General features: G+C 36.2%; 1 protein-coding gene across 7 annotated transcripts in view; it reads right to left on the reverse strand.

The window, feature by feature from the left end:
• LOC139141698 (synaptotagmin-like protein 4) overlaps positions 1-26,834 on the reverse strand; it is a 152,750-nt gene that overhangs the window by 74,835 nt on the left and 51,081 nt on the right. For 3 of the 7 annotated variants that reach the window (XM_070711292.1, XM_070711289.1, XM_070711291.1), the window contains 4 exons: positions 21,079-21,197; positions 13,210-13,798; positions 7,565-7,698; positions 687-1,451 (listed from right to left, as the gene is read on the reverse strand). In XM_070711292.1, the coding sequence (XP_070567393.1) occupies positions 687-1,451; positions 7,565-7,698; positions 13,210-13,798; positions 21,079-21,197 (1,607 nt within the window). The remainder of the gene's footprint in view (positions 1-686; positions 1,452-7,564; positions 7,699-13,209; positions 13,799-21,078; positions 21,198-26,834) is intronic. The other 4 variants (XM_070711294.1, XM_070711293.1, XM_070711296.1 and 1 more) reach the window with 2 other exon arrangements.

The following is a 26,834-nucleotide window of genomic DNA, read 5'->3' on the forward strand; positions in this document are numbered from 1 at the left end:
GACTTCAGCTTATACAATAACCTCACATTGGTATACCAAATGTGAGCTAAAATTAACTAATTATGCAAATTTGAACTAGTTATGAATGCCACACCCAAAAAAGGGGAGGTGCATATTTATGCCATAGTGTATTACCCTTGTACCCCGTTTGAAATAAATTGGCATGTCTGAAATATCTGTGTGGACAGACGGATAGACAGACGGAACCATAACTATAAGTCCCCTGGACTTCATCCTTGGGGACTAATAACACTAACATGACCAAAAAATCAAAGCTAGGTGATCAGATATCACCAAGAAATTGTTGCTTTGTCTCAGGCGGTATGGAATGAGGGAATACCCTTTAGCATCTCAATATTTTTGCCATTTGTGTAATTTTATATCCATTAGTACACTACATAAGGATATATGCCAACTGCTATGTAGAACTACCTGTCCAGTGATTTGTGTATGCACTATGCATTGACATGGTAGATATCTTATGGGTGAGTTGGCTCATGCTTAGTGCATCATTATTGTCATGCAAAAGTGAAAACCATTTTCAGTGGCTACATGTTTAATTACTGGTTTCATTTTCCTGTTAATTTTTGTGTGGCCAACATGCTTCAAGCATAGTGTTGCTTGTATATTAAAAATGACTTTACCTAATACCTCCACCAAAAGTTTTCTCTTAACATTACTCTTACCTTCAGTATTCCGTTGGTGCTCATTACATTTTGGTTCACTTTTCATGGAAGAGACACTAACACCAGAACTTTTACTGTCATAGCTCATGACTTTATATGAATCCAAAGCTCTCCCTGACAGGTCATAGTTCAACAAATCAGAGACTGTAAGGCTCTTGTCAAATGATATCTTGTCATCATCCTCTTCTTTTGTAGTCTTTAAACTTTGCCCATGACCTCTATCTACTGCCATGGGATATGTTGGAGGGCTATTCATAGCTTTTACAAACATACCATCAAAGATATCTGCCTGATTGTTAATTTGTTCAGTTTTAATTTTTCTACTTTCCCTTTTTCTGAACAATGGTAAACGTTTTTTATTCTTTGTTTTATCAATGGTGGTTTGTTCTGGCTGGATTTTATTTTTCTGTTCTGTTGTTTCTTTACTTTCTGTTTGTTCTTTAAAGCTACTTTTTGAGTCAGCGTTAAATGGAATTTCTTCAGTACGACTTTCCTGAAGCTGTAGTGATGAACGATCATTTTCAAAAGTTTCATAACCTGACGAATCAAGATTTTTTTTATGAGGTAAAGCAGCTGATGCTTCAGATATATTGCATGAAAGATTGTCATGAAAATGTTTAGGACAAATGGGATGATTGTTAGAAGATAGTGCAACAGAATGGATTGTGGCTGAGGATGATTTAAGTTCCTGTGATAAGCTAGCAATGCTTTGCCCATTCTGTTGGCTGCTGTGAAGGGATTCAATACTTCTGTGCAGAGGATCTGCTTGGAAAAAGAAAAGACGAGGAAAAGCAGCAGATTGAGATGAGCCATTATTTTACAAGCAATTTGGGGAAGCAGTTAGAAATTAATATAGCAATGAGGGTTGATAACGCTTCCTGTTTCATGTAGAGACTAACTATCTGTGGCATATTTTGATGAAGGTGGAAATCTTTGATAGCTCACTTCTGGTTGGCCTGACAAAAATGTAAAACTAGCTGGAAAAATAAATACAAGTAAAGATTTCATAATAATTTGAACATACTACGCTGAGATCATCCCCAGGAACATGTCTATGAAATATAAAAGCTATAATATGAGTTTTTGAGAAAAATCTTTTGACCGAAAATGGCAAAACTAACATTAACATACAAATTTGAAGATCTCATCATATTGTCAATATATAACATTTAGATCATACCTATGAACCTGCAAACAAAATATCAATTTAGCTATCAGATGAGCGATTGTTGTGAAAAAAAATTTTGAAGATAAATGACAAAAATTGCCTTAAAAATACAAATTTGCATATTGCTGCACAATTTGAACAAATCTGAAAAAGTCATCACTTAGGACCTATACCCCAAATAATAATGCTCTCTGATTAGCACTTTTAAAAACCATGATTTTTCAATATTTTTTTACTAAAAATGACAAAAATTGCCATCAAAAAGAATTTTTCATAAAAAATAGTAAAATACATTCAAAAAACCACAAATTTGCATATTTCATCACAACTTTGACAATCTGATTATGGTCATCCCTGGGAACCTATACTACAAAAGTTGAAGGAATCGGACAACCCGTTTTGAAAGAGAAGCCTGGAATGTATAAAGTTGACCAACGCCGAACTATGGACAACTTGCGACCACTCATCCACCTATTAGATAAGTTTCACATCACTGATAGTGAAGTTAAAACACACAAACAAACATGAAAATGAAATTCAGATAAATAAAAATAACAAAGAATGTATACCAGAATAAAAAAGATGAAATTTAAACATTTAGCGTGACATTTGAGTAAACTGAAAGTAGCTGAAAAGATATTCAAGTGTCCTCGTAGCCCATATAGCTTTGCTGTGTCATATAGAGAATAACTATTTGTGACAACACACTTTGGAAAGTGCAGTATAGGAAGAACAAAACTACACACTGCATAAAACATTATTGTTAATGTTTTACCTGCAGCTCCGGGGTGGGGGACATTGCACTTGTAATATATAGATATGAACTGAAAATGCTCACGTTTCGTTATATATTGCAGTTATGTGTAAATTTGAACCTTTGCCACATGTTTGCAACTTCATTGAAAGTGTTATGATCAACATAACGAATAATATTCACCACAGATTAATTCTAAATCCAAGTATATATCCCCAATCAGGAAAGTTCATTAAAACATGCAAATTAGGAATTGACTGAAATGTTCTCATTAAATATTCAAATCAGGAATTGGCCGAAGTAAAAATGTTAAATGACTGTTAATAATATTGTATCATAGTATCTTTAATGTACAAAGCAATACGTCAGCTTTGGTCTTGTCAAGACAGATAAATATCCTTAATTAGGAAAGTTCATTAAATTTGCAAATAAGGAATTGGATAAAGTAAACATAGGGCCATTGTCCCTGAAGCTACTATAGACATGGATACAAAATTAAGTATTTCCTGACTGTATGAAATTATCTCACTACGGTCATCCTAGGGACATGTAAACCAAATATTAAAGCTGTCTGACCAGCAGTTTTGAAAAAACAAGCGGCTCAACAGTTGACAGAGCTCTGCTGTGTTATGCAGAGAATAACCTTTTGTGACACATGTATTGATGAAGAAGGTGGATATCTTTGATAGCTCATTTCAGGATGGCCTGACCAAAAATGGAAAAAATTCCGTAAAAATACAGATTTGCATATTTCATCAGACTATATTAGTCTATAATAGCAAATAAACGAGAGTTAATTACATTCTAATTAAAGTAAACAAGACTTGCTTAAATCAAGATTTACGTCATAAAAAAACAGCATATCTGTCAGGTTATAAAGAATCTTGAGCTGATTATCTTTTAATATCAGTATTTTCATCCTATTAAGGGGCGACGTCAAAAGATCGATGTTTGAAAAAAAACTTAATCGCTTAAGTTTGGGGGTGGGGGGTTTTTGGCCAAATTAATTTCTGTGCAGTCAAGAACGATTTAACGTCTTTTTGGCAAAATTTACAATTTCAAGGCTGTTTTTTGTTCGCTAAAACCGATCCAGTCGACCATATTTTTGTTACTTTATAATGGTTTTCAATTTTTATTTAATTCAATGGTACATTTATACGTCGTTTGAAAGAGTTAGTACAGGGTATGAGTCCGCAATATTTTTCAATTTTAGGTCAGTTAAGTTAGAAGGGGGGGGGGGGTGGGGGGGTCTGAGGCAAAACTTGAGCAATTAAGTTAGATTTATTATATTGAACTTTTGATGTTGCCCCTAACCAAGCACATTTTAACTTTCAAATTAACATTGTAAGTTCTGTTGAATAAGTTGAGACTGTACGTACTCAGAGAAAGCACACTGAAGAGACAAATGTTTGAAACTTAAGAAGTTCAAGGTCATCAAAAGCATTATAAGGAATCATGTTACACTTTCATTGCACTGTTTACACAGATTGCATAACTGCTATAAATAGCACAGGAGGAATCTTACAGCCCAGCTTTACCATAGAAACCCTATCACTTTGACCACTCTTTTAATTGACCACTCTATTTTTTTCCTCAAAAAGTAATCTTATTTTATCCTTACCAAGTCAACCATAAATGGAAATTAGAACTTTCTCTGTCTCTATTTATTTGACCACCCTATCATGACAAACTATTATGAGCAATTTCTTTAGGATAACATAAATGGTGGTTCAGAATATATCAAAGTTGGGATTCAGGAAAGTTGCCTTTACATGTTTTAATCCTCAATTCACTATGAACTGTCAAAAAAAGTTGAACTTTCTGATAATTCCACACTATAATTATTTTGGCTTTGATGATTTCCTAATTAGTTCAATTACTTAAAATCATATTCATTATTTTTTTCTGGGTGAATTGATAGGGTTTATACAGTACAGAATTACATACAATGTAAGTCAAACTTTGACCAAAAATGACAAAAAAATTCCTTAAAAATACACATTTGCATATTTCATCACAATTTGAACAAATCTAAGTTGGGTTATCCCTAGGGACCTGTATACCAAATAACAAAGCTGTCTGACCAGCGGTTATGAAGAAGAAGATTTTTTACCAAAAACACCTTTTTTGGCATTAATTTGCCTATTTTCAACAATATCAAAAAATTAAAAAAACTAGTTTCTCAAAATCATATTTTTCATCTACACAAGAAATATCAAATCAGTAAGTACTGCGGTTCTCAAGATATTTGAGTGGACGGACGCCTCACAAACGGACATACATACATACATACATACAGACTGACTACGGCCGCCGGACAGATACCCATCCCAATAGCTTCTATAGACTATAGTCTATAGTAGCTAAAAATGCTTAATGACTTTCAATGTTGTATCATAGTATCTTCAATGTACATAGCAAGTTTCGTCAAATTTGGTCTATTCAATATACCAGTAGATAAATATCCCTAATTTGGGAAAGTTCATTAATATGCAAATTAGGATATGGCTAAAGTAAAAATGTGACTTTTAATAATATTGCTTTATAGGAATATTTATTTGAATTGACTTGACCAAAAATGATGAAACTTGTTATGTACATCAAAGATACTATGATATAACATTGTTGAAAGTCATTAAAGCCGCAGTTCTCAATCCCAGGTTCGCGCATTAGTGGGTACTCCACCCTGTCAACATAGTATCGTTTTCATTGTTTTGCGTCAAACACCGCTATATTAGTAGATTTACAAACATAAATTCACGTCGAACGTCGATGAGCACGTCGGAGTACGTACATTTTGGCATGAGGTGTTTTAACCATACTTGGTGCATTCGAGTTACAGATTTCGACGATTCCAGCAGTGTGTTGCTTGGCGCCGCCGAACAGTGTCCTTGACCATGTTCCCCCTCTACTGTCTATATTCCTTGATCAACAAAATTACAAGTCAATATACTGGTACGCAATAAAACACGATCTGCATCATTCGAATCTCTCAAATTCTTAGAACTAATGTTTTATTAAATTTGGAAACATCAGTGTCAAAATAATATAAAATGAGTATTTTCTGAAGATTGAACCGTGATCCCGACGTTTGGTTTATTAGTAGACTCATGGAGGTACAAACGACACTCCATGGGAAACTGTACAAGGATACCGTACCGCTTCACACCTCTGTGCCGGGGTATTGAACATTTCTTTATTTGTCATTCTGAGTTTAGTATCATTAGTTTGGCAACGCGTCTATCTGACTCTGACTCTGTCGGAAGTATTGGGATATCCTTGACCGGACATACGCTTGGCGTGATTAGCAATTTTTGGCCAAAAAACAGCATCTGATGCAGGCCAATGACGTAAGCTTACTCGTCAAAAGAAGAAAATTGATATGCCATTTTGCGTGACTTTTGTTGTCCGATCATTATATCCAAATTTGTCCGGCGTACCATACACATTTGCCATCGTTGGGTGTACGGTAGAAGACACAAAACCAAACCAAACAGCCCTTTTCAGGGCCATCAAACTTTCCGGTAAGAGAGAACACGATAATACATTTTCTTCTTCACGGCATGTTTGTGGAGGGACCGTGTTCACGGTTACTAAGATGTAATCAACTTAAATGTAGTCTGATCACATTTTTTATCCCCAGAAATGTAGGGGGGGTTAGGTACGGTACAAAAGTTGGATAACTGTGAAGAAACTATTGCGCACGTCTTTCGACACTGGAAATCTTGACACATACACTATTTTATTTATTTTAGTCACCATTGGCAGCTAAGGCGAATGCTAATGAACTTTAGGTACACATCCAGCTAACTCGTGTCTTACTTAGCACAAGGTTTGATTGACAGTGGTATTAAAATCCCAATCGGCGTCCCCTTGGTTGACGCTCTCACTGGCCACGCACAATTACTCACACTAAAATTGTCCCGAAACTTTCCTTATTAGATATATACATCTGAATTGACTTGACCAAAACTGATGAAACTCGCTATTTACATTGAAGATACTGTGATATAACATTATTGAAAATCATTGAGCAGTTTTACTTCAGCCAATTCCTTATTTACATATTTAATGAACGCCACTAATTAGGGATGTATATCTGAATTTACTTGCACACAAACTTACAAAATCTGTTTTCAGGCCAAACTCTTGACTAATACTAATATTTAATAAGGTAGGTGTTGAGAACAAGATATCCATTCTAAAGTTGACTTATTTCATTGTTCTGCACATTTCAATAGGAATAACAGCAAAGGTCAACTGGCAGGGCATATACCAGAATGTGCAGGCATCTTGTTCAGACAGTGCATTACATGTAAAAATCAATGACGGAAAAATATTGATAACGGTATAACAATATGTTGATTCAGGAAAACATTCATAGACTACAGTGTAGTGTAGACTTAGAATGTTGAGCATTACCCGGAACCTATCATGTAGCTCACATTATGATTGTGACAACTACATAATGTGTACTGTTGGATGATTCATTGCTGTGAAAAGTATTAATATGGTGTTACCAATAAGGAAACTGCTTGAACATTTATGAAATGTACAGTAAGACGTATATTAAAGTAGATACCAATGTATTTGCAGGATAATGTATTCATCTGTTTTTTTGCACTTCACATGTCACGTTGCACTCATTTAACCCTTTTCCTGCCAAGTCCATATTTCACCATCAGGTCAAGATGGTTAAAATTAATGAAACACAACATATTCCATATGGTGCATTTTAACATAATACTGTACATTTGAAGGCTGTTGAAAACATAAATACTGTAAACTTGATTTTTTTGGACTAAAGATGCTATAACATATGAAGCCAAAAAATGTGAAAATACGTCATGTTTTGGCTCAATACCGCTTTTTACTGACTTGGCTGATGGGGAAGTAACACTGTCTGGCAGGAAAAGGGTTAATCATACAGTTGCACTGATGTTTCTTCCAACTTACCATTGTTGTCACCACTGACATGCAATGGACTCCTCTGTTGACTTTTTAGGGTCATTCTGTGAAAGGCAACTCCAGTCATAGCCTCAGTTATAGCTTCTGGTTCTGAGTCACTCAGGTCGGACACCAGGTGGCTACTGTTTAAATGACAATAAGAAATGTATGCTTTCAGATCAGTATGCCCTTTCAGTTTGAGGAATTGTCTCCCCTTGGCTCAAATAAAGTCCAATATATGTACAAGTCATCGTTGATGACACAGTCACCACTTGTTAATGGGTACTTTGATTACAAGTCCTCCGAAAGGAAAAAGTCCTGTTCATTAATTGGGTCTGTGATTAAGAATGAGTTCCATGATGGTGAAAACAGAAAAGCAATGTGGGCTGCCACCCTAATTACAAAAGGTCATTAAATAAGCCAATTAGTAATTAATCTACAGGATGATGCCAAACATTATTGTTTTCTCTTATAACACTGACAGATTATCACCTACACCATATTTCATACATAATGCCGCTATGTGTCAATGAATACAATGGTTTCAATCGGGTTCAAGCTTACAACGTATGGTACCCAATCACCTAGTGGAGAAGCCACAGACAAAACCACTCGGCCAAATCCCAAATCTCCAAAAGACTGGTTCAACAACTGAGCTAAGATGTTACAATTCTGACTGCGCCCTCTCCACATGCTGTAGAGTTTGTGAAGCACTCATGCTTTTACACACACTATCATACATCGCACACAAACTTTATTGAAGCAAAGCAATGATACATCGCTTAGACTGGGCACCATGAGATCAGCATCTGTACCAAATTTCATCAAATTTGATGAAGTATTTCTCGACATACCACTCTAATTAGGAAAGATCATTACATATGTAAATTAAAAATTAATTAATTAACATGAAACGGCTAAGTGTTTTCATTCAAATATTAAAATAATGTGAGCTCAATATCTGTACAAAGTTTCATGAAATTGGATGAATCATTCCTTGACATATCAGCCTAATTATGAAAATTCATTAAATATGCAAATCAGCATTTAATTGCAGGGATGGAAATACTTTTTTATTTCTTGTGGCAAAAGTTTGCCACCAGATATAAAATCAGGTGGCAATTATGAAAAATCTGGTGGCAGTTTAACACATCATGTGATCGGTATAATACAACATTTTGTCATTGCCACATACTCATTCTAATTTCTAAATTCTTGAAAATAGTGTGAGTACACGTCACAAAAAGTCAACCCATACTGCAGGCCTCAAAAAAAAAAAATTTCAAACCTACTAACCGTGGGACACGTGAATTTCATTTTTACTTGCCCGAGAGGAAAAATTACTTACCCTAAATTTCTAATAACTGTACCAGTAATTTATAACAGAGAGCAAGAGTTTGGCCATATGAAGTGAATTCAAAGAGGGAAAAAACAGATTAAAAACATGAACTACATCTTGTTAAAATGAAGGACTATTACCAAATCTGAAATGTCGCAGAAGAAATGTGAGAATACTTTAGTCTTTTCTGTAGATTTGGCCATCTAGAAAACATCTTTGAATTTTGAATTTTTCCACAACCTAATCCAAATTAAAATCTTTGCATAAGAGTAATAAGATTGTGTGATTTACAATGTGCATGGCTGGCTGCTGCTCTTTATTATCAAGATGAGATCACTAACAACTGCTCTGCTAGTGTTTATCTGCCAATGCATACTCACATGTACATCTGCAACCCTTTTTGTTTACATGTTTGCTCACTGAGCACAGCAATCTTTGAAAGTTTTATTTTGATAAATGTATTCGTCAAGAGAGCAGATTCAAGTTTCGTTTTCGTTACTCTTCAGTGCAGATTTGTTTTCTGTAAGTGAGAGCCGATCCCTAACAAACAAGGTCACGTAATTTGAAACTGTGTGCATCTCACGCACTACGTATAGCTGCAATATGTGACCTCCTTGGTCAACTGAGCCCGTTTCGACTACGATGTAAACTTGTACTTTTTCGACTGGGTGTTGATTTACGTTGAACAGTAAGCATTGCCGAGATCCATGGCTTCGAATAAGTTTACATCCATTTACCAAGCACATGGTGCAATTACACTATCGCGTGAAGCCGATCGACTGTCATACGACTCATACACTTGCACAAAGAGAATGGCAACCCCTGTCAAGAGCATACCACTTTACGGCACACATACAAAACAGTGAGGAGTTCACTCCGTGTCGTCAGAGAGAACATGTCGCAAAACTCTGTTTTTACGACTTTTTGTGTTGTACGACAGCAAGAACGATTATTTTGCAATGTCGGGCGGATTTTCAAGGGTTTTCAGAAAAAACTTCTGAAAGTTGAAGGACTAACAATGATTGTAGGCGTGTTACAGACCTAATGAAATACGTTTTCAAGCTTGAATTGTCGAGAGCTTAGTGAATTCAACCGCTGGTGCACTTGCCTGTCGGACGGGAAGCATATTGATTTTACTTGCCCCAACGCAAAATTCACTAGCCACGGGCGTCGGGCGATAGGAATGTTTGAGCCCTGTACTGGCTAATGAATTGCAAGTATTTATTATTATTTAATTCATGCAGGCTGCAGTTTGGCTTTGTTTTCAAAATGTCACAACATGCTTTTATCTTGTGCTGTATGACTGCATATGCGGCTATCACAGAGGGCAACAACATGTCAAGTGTACAAAAGCTGCTGTCATCGATATGGAGATTAGCCAATCACAAGTTTGGATTCACGCTATGTTTTCATTCATGCAAAAATGTCGCAAAAAGTATGGGTTTTTTTTGCTAATGAGTTTTTCCGCCGTCAGACAACGCGTGTTCATTCAGTGTTCCAATATTCAAGCCGTAGGATCAATGACATGATGACCCAAAATTTAGTGGCAGAAAAATACCACCAGAAAAAAATTTTGGTGGCAGATTGACAGTTTTTGGTGGCAAATGCCACCATTGCCACCGATTATTTCGGACACTGAATTGACATGATACTTCTATGTATCTTTGCATGCCATAACACTACTGGATGGTCAACATCAGCTTCTGTACCACGTTTCATCAAATTTGTTTCAGCATTTCTAGACATATCACACAGATTTTGAAAGTTCATCAACTATGCAAATCAGCAAGTGATGCAATACTGACATTTCTCACTGTGTGCTATCAGAGTTCTGTGTGACGAACATCTCTCCACAGGTTTATCAAATTTAGTGCAGTCACTCTATAAACAGAGCTCTTCTTCAAGAAGTTAATGTCAATGATACAGTCCCCGCTTTTTAAATAAAAAAGACCATCACACAGCTATACTGGATCAGATCACTTAAAATTGACATGCACATGTATGACATAGGGAGTAATCTTCGTACTAAGTTTGAATGAAATCGCTCCAGGCATCTCTGAGATATCTGTGTGAGCAGATGCACAGATGGTTTCATGGATGGAGGCACTTATGCACACACGCAAGATCAAGACCAAACCCAAACCTATAAGTCCCCCAAAATGAGGTCTGTGTGGACTAAAATCATGTCAGTTTGTTGAAAATATGAACAATGTAGCTTCTTGTTTGTTGCCTCTTTGAAATGAATTTTTTTGTATCCCAAGCCATATTGAACAGAATACCTCTGGAGGTTTCAATGTCGGCACAAAGGTTAAAATGCCATATTTTTCAAGTAAATATTGGAATGCATTTTGTAGAACAATCTGATTTAGTGCCTATTTTGTTGCAAAATTTCTCATTTCTGAAAACATACATACTGTCACCAAGCTTAACTTCTTGTTTTCAAACTTAAAACAAGTACATGGCACCATAAAGTAGACATAGTACGTACTATTTATACTATTATAGACAATTTGATTCTTGACACATCAAGTAAGGTTGACTTGTTGTAACTTGTCTATTTTCAACAACATGGAGTGATCAGACTTCCCACAAACTTGTCATAAAAGCAACAATGTGCCAACTTTGGGGTAAAAAAATGTTAAAGCCCCAGTAAAGCTAACTTTTAACCTGTTTTACCTTTGAAATTACATGTTACATTACGGTAAGGCTCCATTAACTTAGGAATACCCAGGCTACTTTCCTACTTAGTTATCGTAGGATTTTATTTCACAGACCTGCCTTTCCTACGATGGCACCAGCTGGATAAGATAAACGTAACAATGGAACATTCACACCTTGGGGGATTAAAAGTCTTCTGTTTGTCACCCGAGTTGGTCAGGCAAGGACCCGGGTTTCAGGTACCATACAATTTAATGCAATCTTTCCCTAATGATTTGCTACATCCATCAAGAAATATGTTGTTCAGTGAAGAAATAAGCCAATTTGTGCTGCTATAGACACATAAAAATTCTAAATATAGCCCGATTGAGTTGCAATGCAGCACATGTTTGTTTACAACCTGTAAGCTGTGCACATGACCAAGAACGCTGATATTGATGACATCATCAAGCTTGCAACATCTCTGGGGCCATGCAACGCTATCTGGGTTGTTGGCTAGATGACGTGCAAATGACTTTATTCTATTTTTCTCTGTACAAATACATACTGTTACTGTGTTTCAGAGGATACAGGACTTTGGCTGAGGAGGCTAACATTGTATTCTATATAATATATCATATTTAGTTCATCTGTAGGAACCTGTATACCAAATATCAAAGCTGTCAGATGAGCAGTTCTGATAAAATAAAGTTTTGACCAAAAATGACAAAAAAATTCCTTAAAAATACAGATTTGCATATTTCATCACAATTTGAACAAATCTAAGTTGGGTTATCCCTAGGGACCTGTATACCAAATAACAAAGATGTCTGACCAGCGGTTATGAAGATTTTTTACCAAAAACGCCTTGTTTGGCGCTAATTTGCATATTTTCAACAACGGCACATCTAGACCATATATGACATGACTACACCAAAAATCAGCTTACCGGTAATATGTGCAGCGGTTTGTGAGTTTTTGCATTGAATAGACAGACATCCATCCATACATACATACATACATACATACAGACAAACATCTCACATACAGACTTTTTTCAACCATATATAAGTTACCTCCCAATATATGTATCGCAAATGGGAGCTAAAAATCGTAACAAAATGGCCACCACTCTAAGAATATAAATCTAAGTATATGTAGGTATCTTAAGAAGTATCATAAAATTTAGCTGTATTCAGCTTTAATAAATGTACGGCCTAATTACATCAATTCATTAAATTCACAAATGAAGTAATAATCAAAATGTCGTGCTTATAAAACTCACAACATAAGTAAATCCATGAATTCATTATTGATATTCTGCTTACCAAAATTCACTTAATTTGCAAATGAGCTACAGTGATACAATGACAGAAGTTAAAGAAATTTTGTATTTTCATTTCAGCTGATTATATTGTCTCACCTCTGGTTTTACTTGCTACATTCTGTCTTGTAAAAGCTTTTCTTTCCTGGTCTTTGTTTATATTGTCATTGATAATTATTCTGGTATCCTTGTTAAATAACTTAAACAGCAGTTTGGTGCATGCCACTGACATACAGGTATGGCAATATTGTTAGAACTGCAAAATTGTTTATCATTGTTAAAAGAAACTATGATTCAAAGACATCATGAACAGCCAAAAACCTTGCCCAAAAGAGTTAAATCAGCATTTTTTACCTTTGTTTATCCTTCTCACTGTCAGCACCATCTCCTGGACCACGAGTTGTATGTAGAATAGCATTACTTGTACAGCTACTATGTATGTCACTGTCATGCAGAGAATCACCACCTATGTCTGACAGATTATCATATAGATCATGTCCATTTTTGACTCTGTGAGCCGTATCTGAAGCGGTCAGTGAAACTGTAGTTGGAGAATCCATCCTGTTGTTGTAGTTTCTCAAAGACGATTGTGAAGAACTGTAATCAGTATCTAAACTTGAATGTCGTTTCAGTTCGTGGACACGATAGTGTTCAAACTTGCTTTGTGATTCAGGTGTACAATGTTCATTTGGATGACTATGCTCTTGCAGGCTTCTGTCATAGTATCCAGAACTTTCAGACACAATTGAGTTATTTTCACTCTCTGTGTTTCCTTTTGCCTTACCATATGCTCCAAAAGAGGAATTTTCATGTGAAGACTTTAGAAGACTTGACGACAATGATCCATTATCAATTACTGTTTCACCGGTAGGTGCATTTGTCAAGTTCTGTTGTGTCTTTTGAAATTCTCTTTGCTCTTCACTGCTAACAAGACTGGAATAACCTGAAAGGTATACAATCAAAGTAACATTTTCATGGCCCCTTGTGATGGTATCATCATGAAACAAGTCACTGTTGATGACACAGTCCCCACTGGTTAATTGGTACGTGAGAGTGAGGATAGAATTCTGTTCATTTATTGGCTTTGTGATTAAAAATACTGAGATACAGATGGGGCTTACCGCTGAGAATGAGTTTCATGGTGGTAAAAATGTAAAATTTAATTACAAAAGGTCATTAAATAAGTCAATTAGTAATTAATCAACAGGATGTTGCCAAACATTTTTTCATCCTATTACAACACAGACAGATTTTCACTGATACAACATTTCTTAAAATTTGATGCAGTGCTTCTGGACTTATAAAAACAAAATTTCATTATGTATGAAATTAGCAATTCGTTTAAACACTATCACTAAGTGTCAGTGAATTGTAATTTTGTATTTCAGCACTGTGAGATCAACATCTGTACCAAGTTTTATCAAAGTTGAAGCATTATTTCTGAACATATCACTCTTATTGGGAAAATTCATCAATTATACAAATGAAAATTTATTAACATGGCACTGATAAATTTCTTTATTCACTGTTAGAGCTCTTAAAGTGGTACTCCCACTTGGTAACATTTTTAAAACACATTTATTAATGCCAACGGTCGATATTTGATGTGGCGACTGCGCGCGGATCGCGAGATATCGATAAAAACATGTCCTCAAAAAAGTAGAAGTTTGAATTCCGGTGGCCCACCTAAATTCAGCTTCCGAACACCGAACGTTCGGTGCTGGGGCCATTGTCAACTAAGCTTCTATGGAGTATGATTTATGCTGACGCTGCTGTATGCCACAGTACCCCTTGTGTCCATGATCAGTCATGTCCCATGAAAGAAAGCTGAGTCTTACTGACTTGGGGAATATACTAAAAACAAAGTTTGCTGATTCCACCAGAATTCGCATAGGTGACCAGCATGGTTACGTTTGGTTGATTCATAGCGGCCACCGGGTGGTATGCAGACACATACCAAGTGGCGGCTGCTATGTATCGAACCACTTGGCTGATATGAAAGTGATACTGTCTAGCAGGAAAAGGGTTAAACACAACAAATAGATATTTCCATGATAATTTTTTTGTAAAATAGTGTGTCAGTTGCACTGGTTAATATTACATGTAACAAGAACAAACTTCTGTCTTCTAATTCACTCATATTTACTTAGCCGAATTTCATCAATATTTTGAACTTAAAAATCCAAAGTTGATACCTGCTACCTGATATGTAATTCCTGAACACAATACTTTAGACCAAAAATTGAAAAACCTCAAAAATACATATTACCAATTTTATGCTTTTCAACAAAAATATCACATACATTGTCCCTCCCAATATATGTACCAAATAACAAAGTAATAACTCTCTCAACAATAGAAATATTGCAGCTTAAGAAAAATTAAATTTTTTCTAATTTTTAATCAACATCTACAAGAATCCATTCTGTTATACATCACCATCTAAGCATTCCACATATTAATCACTTGTTTTTATTATAGTAGAAGATCACAAATTGCAGTTTGGAATAGCTGCTCCGAACGACTTTTTATTTTCATTTCCAGTGCCCTGTGTAATTTGCTGCTCCTATTGTTTTTAGTGAGCCCCTGCTTTAAAAGGGTTGCAACAAATAAATAAATACCACTGGGGAGGTAAAAATAGCGTCAATGATATGACACTGTGCTCCTCAGTGCATTTAGCGGGAGGGATGCAAGGAGAGGGGTTTGGGGAATGTTGCTGAGAAAGATGCAAAGAAAGGGTTGAAATGTGAAACTGTAATAAAACCTATTGTTTTTTTAGCAGTGAGCGTCCAGCTTGCTAAACATGCCATCTTGTACATGAAGGCAAAAAACATAATTTTCACGTGTCCACCAAGCTTTGAATTTGCATAGATCAACATAGATCATCCAAATTGATTTATCTGCAAGATTTTGTATGTTCTTTGCTACAAAATTCTGACCCAATTGAATTATAACAGGAAAACAAGCACGCATGATTGGACAGTGTGGACTGTGTATTGCATGCACTATATCTGCCGTGATGATGGATTTCCAGACGACCACACTGCATCAAAGAACTGTAGTTTAAAACGAAAATATAATTCTAAACAAACTTTCTTTGTGTCATTGATAGCCTTGATTTTCTTTGGATATTGAATGGACACATTTATTAAAGACATCACTTTAGCTTGTCATTGATGGTGAAATGATTTTTTGCAGAAACTTGATCGGTCCAGCCAAGTACACATGCTTACTCATAACAGCTAGCTGGACTGCGATGATCACAACATTGTTTTGTGATATTCCGATACAAAATTAAAATAATTTTATTAATATGTCGCATTGACTATAAAGTTACAAATGTTTCCTTGGGTGTTGAAACATGTTAGCATAGTGTGTTACAAATCAACACACCAAACAGCAATGTTCATGTAAGAACAACCTGCTTGATTTCCATGGACTTTCTGGTCCGCCCATCACACTGGTATGTCTGTTTCCCCTCTGGCTACCGATAATTCTCAGTAAAGTTTCAAATTCAGTCTCAAAAGTTTTGAGTAAATTTCAAAATTGATTGTATTAATTAAATTGTCAGTTATCAACAAATTCCTTTTGTATGCCAAAAAAGCTCATCTCAGAACCGGACATACTTATGGTATATACACACAAGATAAACAGCACTGATTTACATTTACAAATTATTCTATGTGAAGTAATTCTTCAATTGCAGATATAGCACACTGAATTTTGATCCAGAGTTATGAAAATGACTGAACTGTGTCACAATAAGTTTCTTTTATTAAATCAATCGTTTCATTTTTTCTAAGATTGTAGAGACTAAAGGTTAAGGATATTAGTAACTTTAAACCAGGAAAAAATACCAATAAGTGGAAAGGATCAAAAGAAATCAACTTATTTCTTTACATGTTACAAAACCAGAAAGTAACACATAATTCTAATTTAAGTGATTTAAGGCTAGTTTTACAAGCTTACTTGTCAATGTTTGATGATGAAAAGAAACAAAAAACCACGAATAAACCTCAAAAGCAACAAAATTCCAAGCATAACATTACACGATGGTTCAGAATGTTCATTTACAAAGTTCACTCAAAATGTACTTTGAAAACGATAGTATTTTGACAGCTGTATCGCGGCTACTTACTAAAAGTCTGTTTAAAAAGAGTACTAAATATCGTTGTTTTTCAGGTCAACAAGTGATTGAATCAGAAACATGTGTCATGAAACAGTAAAACAACAACTGATAAATAAGTAACTTTTCTCAAGAGTAACTTGAAACGCCTCGCCTGAAAGAAAATTTCATCCCGTTTCACAGAAACTGACTGCGTATTCGAGCGCCACAGCAATGAACGGTCGGGGAATCCCCGCGAAAAATCACTCACACGTATGTACTCGTCCAAAACATTGATTGTTCACTTTTTAGCTGCATGATTCAGCCTGCCAAAATATTTTTATTTTGTAGATAAATAATTGAATTTCTTACTTTTTATTTCGTTTGTTAATGAAAAGTCATTTTAATATTTTTAGATGCTTTAAAAATTTCAAAACCCGCTAAAAAGCGACTATTTGGCCAAAAATCAAACGAAAAACAAGAAAAACCAAGCTCGAATCATGGGCTATTTCTCTATGAATACTCTCAGTCTCTTTAAGCTTACGCATATTACTCTCGCCGATGCACGATTTTTGCATCGAAATTTTTCACTCATTTTCTTTGGTATGACTTTGAAACTCCAGGAAGCGATTGAGAAGAAAGGGTTACCTTGAATTATTGAGGTTTTTGCTGATAATTTGCTAAATTAAATGAGAAAAAACACTACGCAAATTTCCACACGCTTACACACTGAGTGTTTCAGAGGTCGGCCTTTCATGTTCGTGTGGTAACATGTGATCATGGAGGTAGTAGGTCGCGCCGATGAAATGGGAAGCTGAAATTTTCGCTCGTAATTTTACAAACGAAATCGTAAATCCACTCAAAACTTCGTATTTTTTTGACATATTTGAAACCCATGAGGAACGTAATTCATTCTCCCCTGCACAGTAAAAAGGAGATCGAAACGACATGCATGTCAGGACCAAACGCACGCAAGATGTCCGTCAACATCCACCAATCTCGTAATTTACACTGACAGAACAAAAACAATATGATCGAGCATGGACGTTCTAACGTAAATGCATCATTGTCTATCGCATTTTCATGTAAGCCAATACACTCACACGTACGCTCTAAAGTTCAATTATAATGTCAATTCAACACGATCTGGTATTTTCGCTGATAGTGAGTGTGCAACGTGAATGGTATGCCATGGAGGTATGCTATACGGTAGTCCTTAAATAACACTGATCACGTGGTGTGACAAAATAGTTTTACGGAAGTTGTGATCACGTGGTGTGACAAAATAGTTTTACGGAAGTTGTTGACGGAAATGACATCAATTTTGCCTCTCCCAACCCTATAAGTATCCTCAGTTACGTAACTTCGTCGCTAAAAATGATAATTTATTTATCAATAATGTTGACCATATTTGCAAATAGAAACCAACATCCTAAAAGTTATTTGACTATGTGGGTATGCAACGTAAGAAGAACCTTGATATGGGATATGAAAATTTGTATGTTCAGAAACTCACATAATGGATTTAACCTGATGATTGTTTTTAAAATGAGTTCAGAATCAGAGTTCCCCACGTATTTTAAACCAATCTGGGTGAAGTTCTTATTGGCATGGATAGACTGAAAAGCAATACATATCATACCTCGCTGGAACGCTGTGTACATATACATGTAGGCTCAACACTAGTAGGCTAATGGTAAGTTTACACATGGCCGCCACTCACGCCGATGTTCGATTTTTCCATCGAAAGTTTTCACTTATTTTCATGACTTTGAAACTCCAGGAAACGATTACGAAAGGGTTACCTCCAAGTATTGAGGTACTTGCTGATAATTTGCCGAATTATACAAGAAAAAACCCAACAAATCGCCCTCAGGCTTACACACAGCATGCCATTTTCAGAGATAGGCTATATATCACAGCATGCATGGTCCAAAATATATCTTCCATCATTCACATGGACTTCAGACTTGTTGATCTGCATCCCTAATTAGCCAAGTATGCTTTGAAAGAAGAAATTGAACTTTTTTTTTCGCCATTTTTTTGCGGAAGTTGAACAACACAGATTTTTCGCATCCTCATCGGTGTTTGGACTTTCGGGTTGAGTACATGACTGCCCAGTGACGTAATACCCTCTCATAGACCTTTCCAATAAACTGTTTGCTTGATCCGATTTTCACTGTCCTCTTCTCAGAATTTTCAACTAATATCATCAAAATCATTACTTCTATTTTTTAATGAAATAATTTGAGAAAAATTGTGATTATCCATGCATTTGCGTTACAAATGGCAAACTTTCAGGGTTAATCCCACGAGACATGCTTAGATAGTGCCAGATGAAATCACTGGGTTCAAAATGGCAATACGAGGTCCCAACCACAACGCTACAGAGTTTATACTGATCAGTTTGCCATAACTTTAAAGGTCCAAAATAAAAGTTCGCCAAATGTGATTTTAATTTACGGGTGCAGAAGCGAATGTAGCCCTTCACCTCTGCTTTCAATTTTGCATTGCCACTGATTCAGATTTGTGCATAGAATGGAAATCAGAAAATTGCATTGCATAACGGTACGCATTGGATTCACATTCGTTTTTCGATCAAGAAATTTTCACATTGAATAACGAGAAATTGGTAAATCTTCTCAACAAAAATCAAGAGGCATATGCATACAAGTGTGTATTACCTTTGTGTAAAGATTGACAGAAATTAGTGCAGGAATGTTTGAGTTACAGCTCTGGACATGCCAAAATAAGATCTAAATGGCAACCAAACAGCCATATTTGATTGTATCGACAAATTATTTTAAGCGCACATTTGAGTCATGGTGTATTGTCCTTGTGCAAACTTTGAATGAAACCTGCATAATGCCCAGCGACATGAAACAAAATGGCCGTCTGCTGGCCATATTGGATTGTATCCCAAAACAATTTGGCGTACATATGTCCGCCATAGTGTATTACCCTTGTATCAAGTTTCAAAGAAATCAGTCCATGCATGTCTGAGATATCTCCGTTGACACATGGACGCACGGATGTACGGCACATGTCACTCAATCCACAAGTCCCCGTCCGGTGCGGACTAATAACACACAACACAGTGTGGAGTAGAGAGTCAGCCATTTTGAATACATGATGAGTGATAATAGACACACCTATTTTTTGCCCTCAGTCCAAAGACTGACAACAGATCAATCACACTCAAAAGCACAAATATATGGTAATGTTGACACACCAATAAACCAACTGTGAATGTATTCCAAGTCATTCATTGCAAATGTATAGACTATTCATATTTGCACCACTTTTCATGTAAGATAGAAAATAATATTAATAAAATACTGCAAAGATATGGTGTTGCTCACATTTGATCAGAATTGGTACATACCAGTATGGGTACCAAAGATCAACAATAATGTTGATTCTGTCTGTTCAGTGCAGGAAAATTCTACATTGATGTTATGACAATGATTTCTGCACAGTACAACCAGAAAAACAACAAGAAATATTTAAACCAGAAAAACAAGAATGACATTGACAAAAGTAAATAAGGTCTGAAACTTTAGGTACTGAGGTCAACTTTAGCAACATGCGTAGCAGAGGAATGTTTAAACACAGCTAGTTCCTCTTAGTTTGAGCAGGTCTCTTAATATGTAACAGTTCATAAACAATGGCAGGAAATGACTCAAGGTCAGTGGAGTAGCCTGTTTCAGTCATTGACATGCCACCACTCCTGCACATTTGCAGGATTTCCCCTTTTCTTACCTCATTTGAATATTTTTTGACACTGACATGTTCATTTGAACAACATCATATCTCAACCCCTGGGGCTACCTTTACACCAAATACTGAGATGGTAGGTGTGGCAGTTTGGGAGCCTTTGCGTGTGACGGACATACATCCGCACATACATACATACATACATACATACATACATACATACATCCAAACATACATACAGACGCCACCGATTCACCATATAAGCTCTTTTTGGTATTTATACACCATACCAAATATGAGCTAATAATATGTCATTACTGCTCTCACACTGATGATGTTTGGATAAAGTCAGTTGGGAGCGATGGGAGACAATGTTTCATCCTTAGATCTCAGCGTCTTACCTTGAGCTAAAGAATTCTTGTTTATTGAAGTTTGTATTACCTCACTTCCAAATAGTTTGATTTTATTTACTTGTGGAACTTTTTCATAGAACCAATCACCGGTTTTCCCCTTGATATCTCTGAAAATAAACAAAAATACCGCAATTATACGGTGTCACTCAAATTTGATCAGAATTGGTACATACCAAAGATCAAACATAGGGTCAAAGTCCCTGAAGCTACTATAGACATGGATACAAAATTAAGTATTTCCTGACTGTATGAAATTATCTCACTAAGGTCATCCTAGGGACTTGTAAACCAAATATTAAAGCTGTCTGACCAGCGGTTTTGAAAAAACAAGCGACTCAACAGTTGACAGAGCTCTGCTGTGTTATGTAGAGAATAATCTTTTGTGACACATGTATTGATGAAGAAGGTGGATATCTTTAATAGCTCATTTCAGGATGGCCTGACCAAAAATGGAAAAAAATCCCGTAAAAATACAGATTTGCATATTTCATCACAATTTTAACAAATCTAAGTTGGGTTATCCCAAGGGACCTGTTTACCAAATAACAAAGCTGTCTGACCAGTGGTTATGAAGAAGATTTTTTACCAAAAACGCCTTTTTTGGCGCTAATTTGCGTATTTTCAACAATATCAAAAAATTAATAAAAATAGTTTCTCAAAATCATATTTTATCCACACAACAAATATCAAATCAGTAAATACTGCAGTTCTCAAGATATTTGAGTGGACGGACGCCTCACAAACGGACATACATACATACATACATACAGACTGACGATGGACGCCGGACAGATACCCATCCCAATAGCTTCTATAGACTATATTAGTCTATAGTAGCTAATAAACGAGAGTTAATTACATTCTAATTAAAGTAAACAAGACTTGCTTAAATCAAGATTTACGTCATAAAAAAACAGCATATCTGTCAGGTCATAAAGAATCTTGAGCTGGTTATCTTTTAATATCAGTATTTTCATCCTATTAACCAAGCACATTTTAACTTTCAAATTAACATTGTAAGTTCTGTTGAATAAGTTGAGACTGTACGTACTCAGAGAAAGCACACTGAAGAGACAAATGTTTGAAACTTAAGAAGTTCAAGGTCATCAAAAGCATTATAAGGAATCATGTAACACTTTCATTGCACTGTTTACACAGATTGCATAATTACTATAAACAGTTCGTTACCACTCTAAATTTGGAGGGTCGTTTGCGCAATCGCAGATTGGATGACCTCGGTGAACTTTGATATGCGCATGCGTATTCAATCCCAGAATGCATCAAACAGATTACAGTGGGAATCTATGTACGTACGTGTAGCCTACGTTATCTGACGCGGAAATGGACGATGACCGGCCACAGTGCAGCCGGGTAACGAATTACAGTCAACTCGCACCTTTCCCAACCCGCCCAGAACCAACTTGCCCAATTCCAACTCGCCCGATTCCAACTCGCCCGATGCCAAGTTGCGCGTTGTTTGAGATGTAGTTGTAGATTCCATGTACGCAAACCCGATGGCCCGAGGCCAGCTAGCGAGAGGCCGTATATAATGCCGGTAACACACAGCCCTGCCATGCAGAGCTAGAGGCCAGCTATTTTCATGCCGAGCCAGTAACTCGTAAAAGACGGTCCTACTGTTCCTAAAGACATGAGCCAGTAACTGCAGTAACTTTCCCTATACGTAAAAAAAACGAACGAAATTTATTCTTTCAAGAGATTTGCAAAACATGAAATTCGCAAATAAAAACTTTTCCGCGTTTGCACATATTTCAAGCCCTAGCCGCACCTATGGTTCTCAATGTTAGAAATATTTGTTGTAGGCTGTTTTAAGAAATAAAATTTTTTTTTTACTTACCAAGTACTCATAAAAATTGCAAAATAGTATCGGGCGAGTTGGCATCGGGCGAGTTGGAATCGGGTGAGTTGGTTCTGGGCGGGTTGGAAAAGGTGCGAGTTGACTGGTACCCGGTAGGCTAATAATGCCGGGACCGATCACTTAGCGAAGGTAAATAGGTTGTTTACACACCAATTTCAAGCTGATTTAGACCTCAATGTTCGCTTTGCCGTACATTTTCGTCCGTTTTCATAACTGAGCGCCCATTCATTGGTAAATCCCGGGGACAATTCATTGGCATTATCACTGTATGTACTATACTATAATGATGAAGTTTCGGAATGCGAATTAAGTTGAACTTGAAGGCGACGTGCAAAGTAACTGATTTCACTCCGTGCCCAATGTGTCAAGGTCGGTTCTGAATGTGTGACATACACGTGTTTGACTAACAGCAGTGTATCTGTATAAGAGACAGTGGAAAGTACGAAGTCAATGTCAACCCCTACCCACGTACTACCCTAGTGTGGGGTATTTGGAAATAATCTTATGAAGTTTGATAAATGCCTCAACCCCGGGAAAGACAACTTGGAAACATTCAGTCAATAAACATAGCTCTTTATCAAAAATCTGCACTTCCAAAGTCTTTGAACCATCCACAGTTCGGCGATCATCAATTTCGCTGGCTTGACCAGGCTAAACGAATACAATTTGGAAGGGTAACCGATTTTCAAAAATGTCCCCCAACGTCCCCATCAACGTAGCTCAATGAAACTGCCATCCTTTGTTCATCTATATTTATCGATTGAATAACTTGAATGAAATTGCTCACAAACACATAAGTACGCGAAAATGGGACATTTTTGAACTGCAAGTGCTTAACCTGTCACTGCCGATACTGAAAACATTGAGGTCACGATCGCACTACGTCAAACAGAAAGCTCGAAAAGTTGGCAAATTACGACTTATCATGCTCTCTTGCTGCCATGATGTTGTAGTGAGGTTAGTCACGAGGTTAACCACGACCGAATTTTTCCTAACTTGGCCTTGCATAGCGTTAAAACAAAGGCCGAAATTAGCCGATGTCAAAATCAAAACACGAAGACTTCGAAGTCAGTGACGTAGTCGAGTTGAGATCTGGGCATGCGCAGTCGTTCGAAAACGACCCTCCAAATTTAGAGTGGTAACGAACTGATAAATAGCACATGAGGAATCTTACAGCCCAGCTTTACCATAAAAACCCTATCACTTTGACCACTCTTTTAATTGACCACTCTATTTTTTTCCTCAAAAAGTAATTTTATTTTATCCTTACCAAGTCAACCATAAATGGAAATTCGAACTTTCTCTATCTCTATTTATTTGACCACCCTATCATGACAAACTATTATGAGCAATTTCTTTTAGATAACATACAGGGCACAATAAATGACGGTTCAGAATATATCAAAGTTGGGATTCAGGAAAGTGGCTTTACATGTTTTAATCCTCCAAGATGGTAAGCATTTCACTATGAACTGTCAAAAAAAGTTGAACTTTCTGATAATTCCACACTATAATTATTTTGGCTTTGATGATTTTCTAATTAATTCAATTATTTAAAATCATATTAATTATTTTTTTCTGGGTGAATTGATAGGGTTTATACAGTACAAGAATTACATACAATCTACATCAAATTTTGACCAAAAATGACAAAAAAATTCCTTAAAAATACACATTTGCATATTTCATCACAATTTGAACAAATCTAAGTTGGGTTATCCTTAGGGACCTGTATACCAAATAACAAAGCTGTCTGCCCAGGGGTTATGAAGAAGAAGATTTTTTACCAAAAACATTTTTTTTGGCATTAATTTGCCTATTTTCAACAATATCAAAATATTTAAAAAAATAGTTTCTCAAAATCTTATTTTTCATCTACACAACAAATATCAAATCAGTAAGTACTGCGGTTCTCAAGATATTTGAGTGGACGGACGCCTCACAAACATACATACATACCGGTACATACATATATACATACATACATACAGACTGACGCCGGACGGATAGATACCCATCCCAATAGCTTCTATAGACTATAGTCTATAGTAGCTAACAATAAGTGTTGTTTCTATCTGTTCAGTGCAGGAAAATTATACATTGATGTTATGACAATTTCTGCACAGTACAACCAGAAAAACAACAAGAAATATTTAAACCAGAAAAACAAGAATGACAAAAGTAAATAAGGTCTGAAACTTAAGGTACTGAAGGTCAACTTTAGCAACATGCATAGCAGAGAATCTTTCAACCATGGATGTACAAAAATAGACATCCATGGTTTCAGCAGGTCTGTTAATATGTCACAGTTCATAAACAATGACAGGAAATGACCAATTAGCTGTTTCAGTTACTGCTACCACTCCCAAACATAATAGGTACCCTGCATACAAATAGGTTAAAGGTCAAAATCCTCTTATTCAGATGTGTGGGCTGATTCAGTTACAACCACTCCTGCATATTTGCAGGATTTCCCTTTTTCTTACCTCATTTGCACATTTTTGACACTGACGTGTTCATTTGAAGAAATTCACATCTCAACCCCTGCATCTACCTGTACACCAAATACTGAGACGGTAGCTTTGGCGGTATGGGAGCCTTTGTGTGTGACGGACATACATCCGCAGATACATACCCACATACATACATACAGACATACAGACGCCACCGACTCATCATATAAGCTCTTTTTGATATTTATATATAAAACCAAATATGAGCTTAAAAATCTAAATATTATTATATTTGTTTCATTCTTCCTTGATATTTATCAAAGAGCAGCAATATGAGATTGCATTTTCATTTGTTGCAGAATATATGAGTGTCTTGATTTACACTGCATCCATTTCTAACAAAATACTGTCAATGGCGGGTACTAAGGATAATGGTATTGACAGACAACAAAGCCTTTGTACTTTTACATATAATAAAAAATAATTTAATCTGTGACCAAAGGATTTTTATTCTTTGAGTTTACAAATTCAAACATTGCAATTTGTTCAATCATCTTGTGCAGTGCAAAATTTATAAAATGACTGAAAAATAAAAAAATTTGGCAGATTACAGTCTTGTGAAGTAAAATTATGGGTTGACATCACGATAACTGTTAATCTGTTTGAAGTACTAATATACTACCGTACTCGTCCGAGTATAAGCCCCTGTTCCTGTATAAGCCCCCCTACTGATTTCAGAGGATTTTAGAAAATGCATTACATCCATGTATAAGCCCCTACCCTAGTGTAACTCAAATGCAGAACAGTTAGGAGAGTATATTTGGTCATTTAACTTGGTAAAATTACCTTCATATAATAAAGAAACTATTAACAGATGTTAAGGTAGCGACTCAGGTTCATTGTCACTTATTTTCAATCCTCTTTTTCACATAGAAGAAGAAGTGGTCACACACCCGACATGTGGTACTTTTTTTATCTGCTCGGTCACCGAAGAATTCAGAAAATTTGCTAGTTTTTTGAAAACAGTGCGCATACGGCTGTTTTACTCAAAAACATGTTTTTCAGTTTTTTTACTCAAAAAAGTGTAAGTACAAATCTCGAATCGGCCTTGGTGATCTGTTTACGGCAATCGACGGCTGGGTATACTGGGCAAAAAACTATGTCCCGGATTTTTGAAATTCGCTTTTGTTTTCGCACAATGCGCCTTCAAAGTGTCAACTTGACGTTTTTTGCATAAATTATCGGCCTTTGTTCACGTTTGTCAGGATATCTTCACTTCCAGGCCTTTTATCTGAAATCTGAGACACAGTCTTTCAGATATATTCATTCACTGTCCACAGGTGAAAAATCAGGCTAAGTGATTTGTTAGTTTTTCGAAAACAGTGCGCATACGGCTGTTTTACTCAAAAACATGT

This window comes from Ptychodera flava, chromosome 10, assembly GCF_041260155.1.
Source record: "Ptychodera flava strain L36383 chromosome 10, AS_Pfla_20210202, whole genome shotgun sequence".
In the NCBI taxonomy this organism is placed as follows: domain Eukaryota; kingdom Metazoa; phylum Hemichordata; class Enteropneusta; family Ptychoderidae; genus Ptychodera; species Ptychodera flava.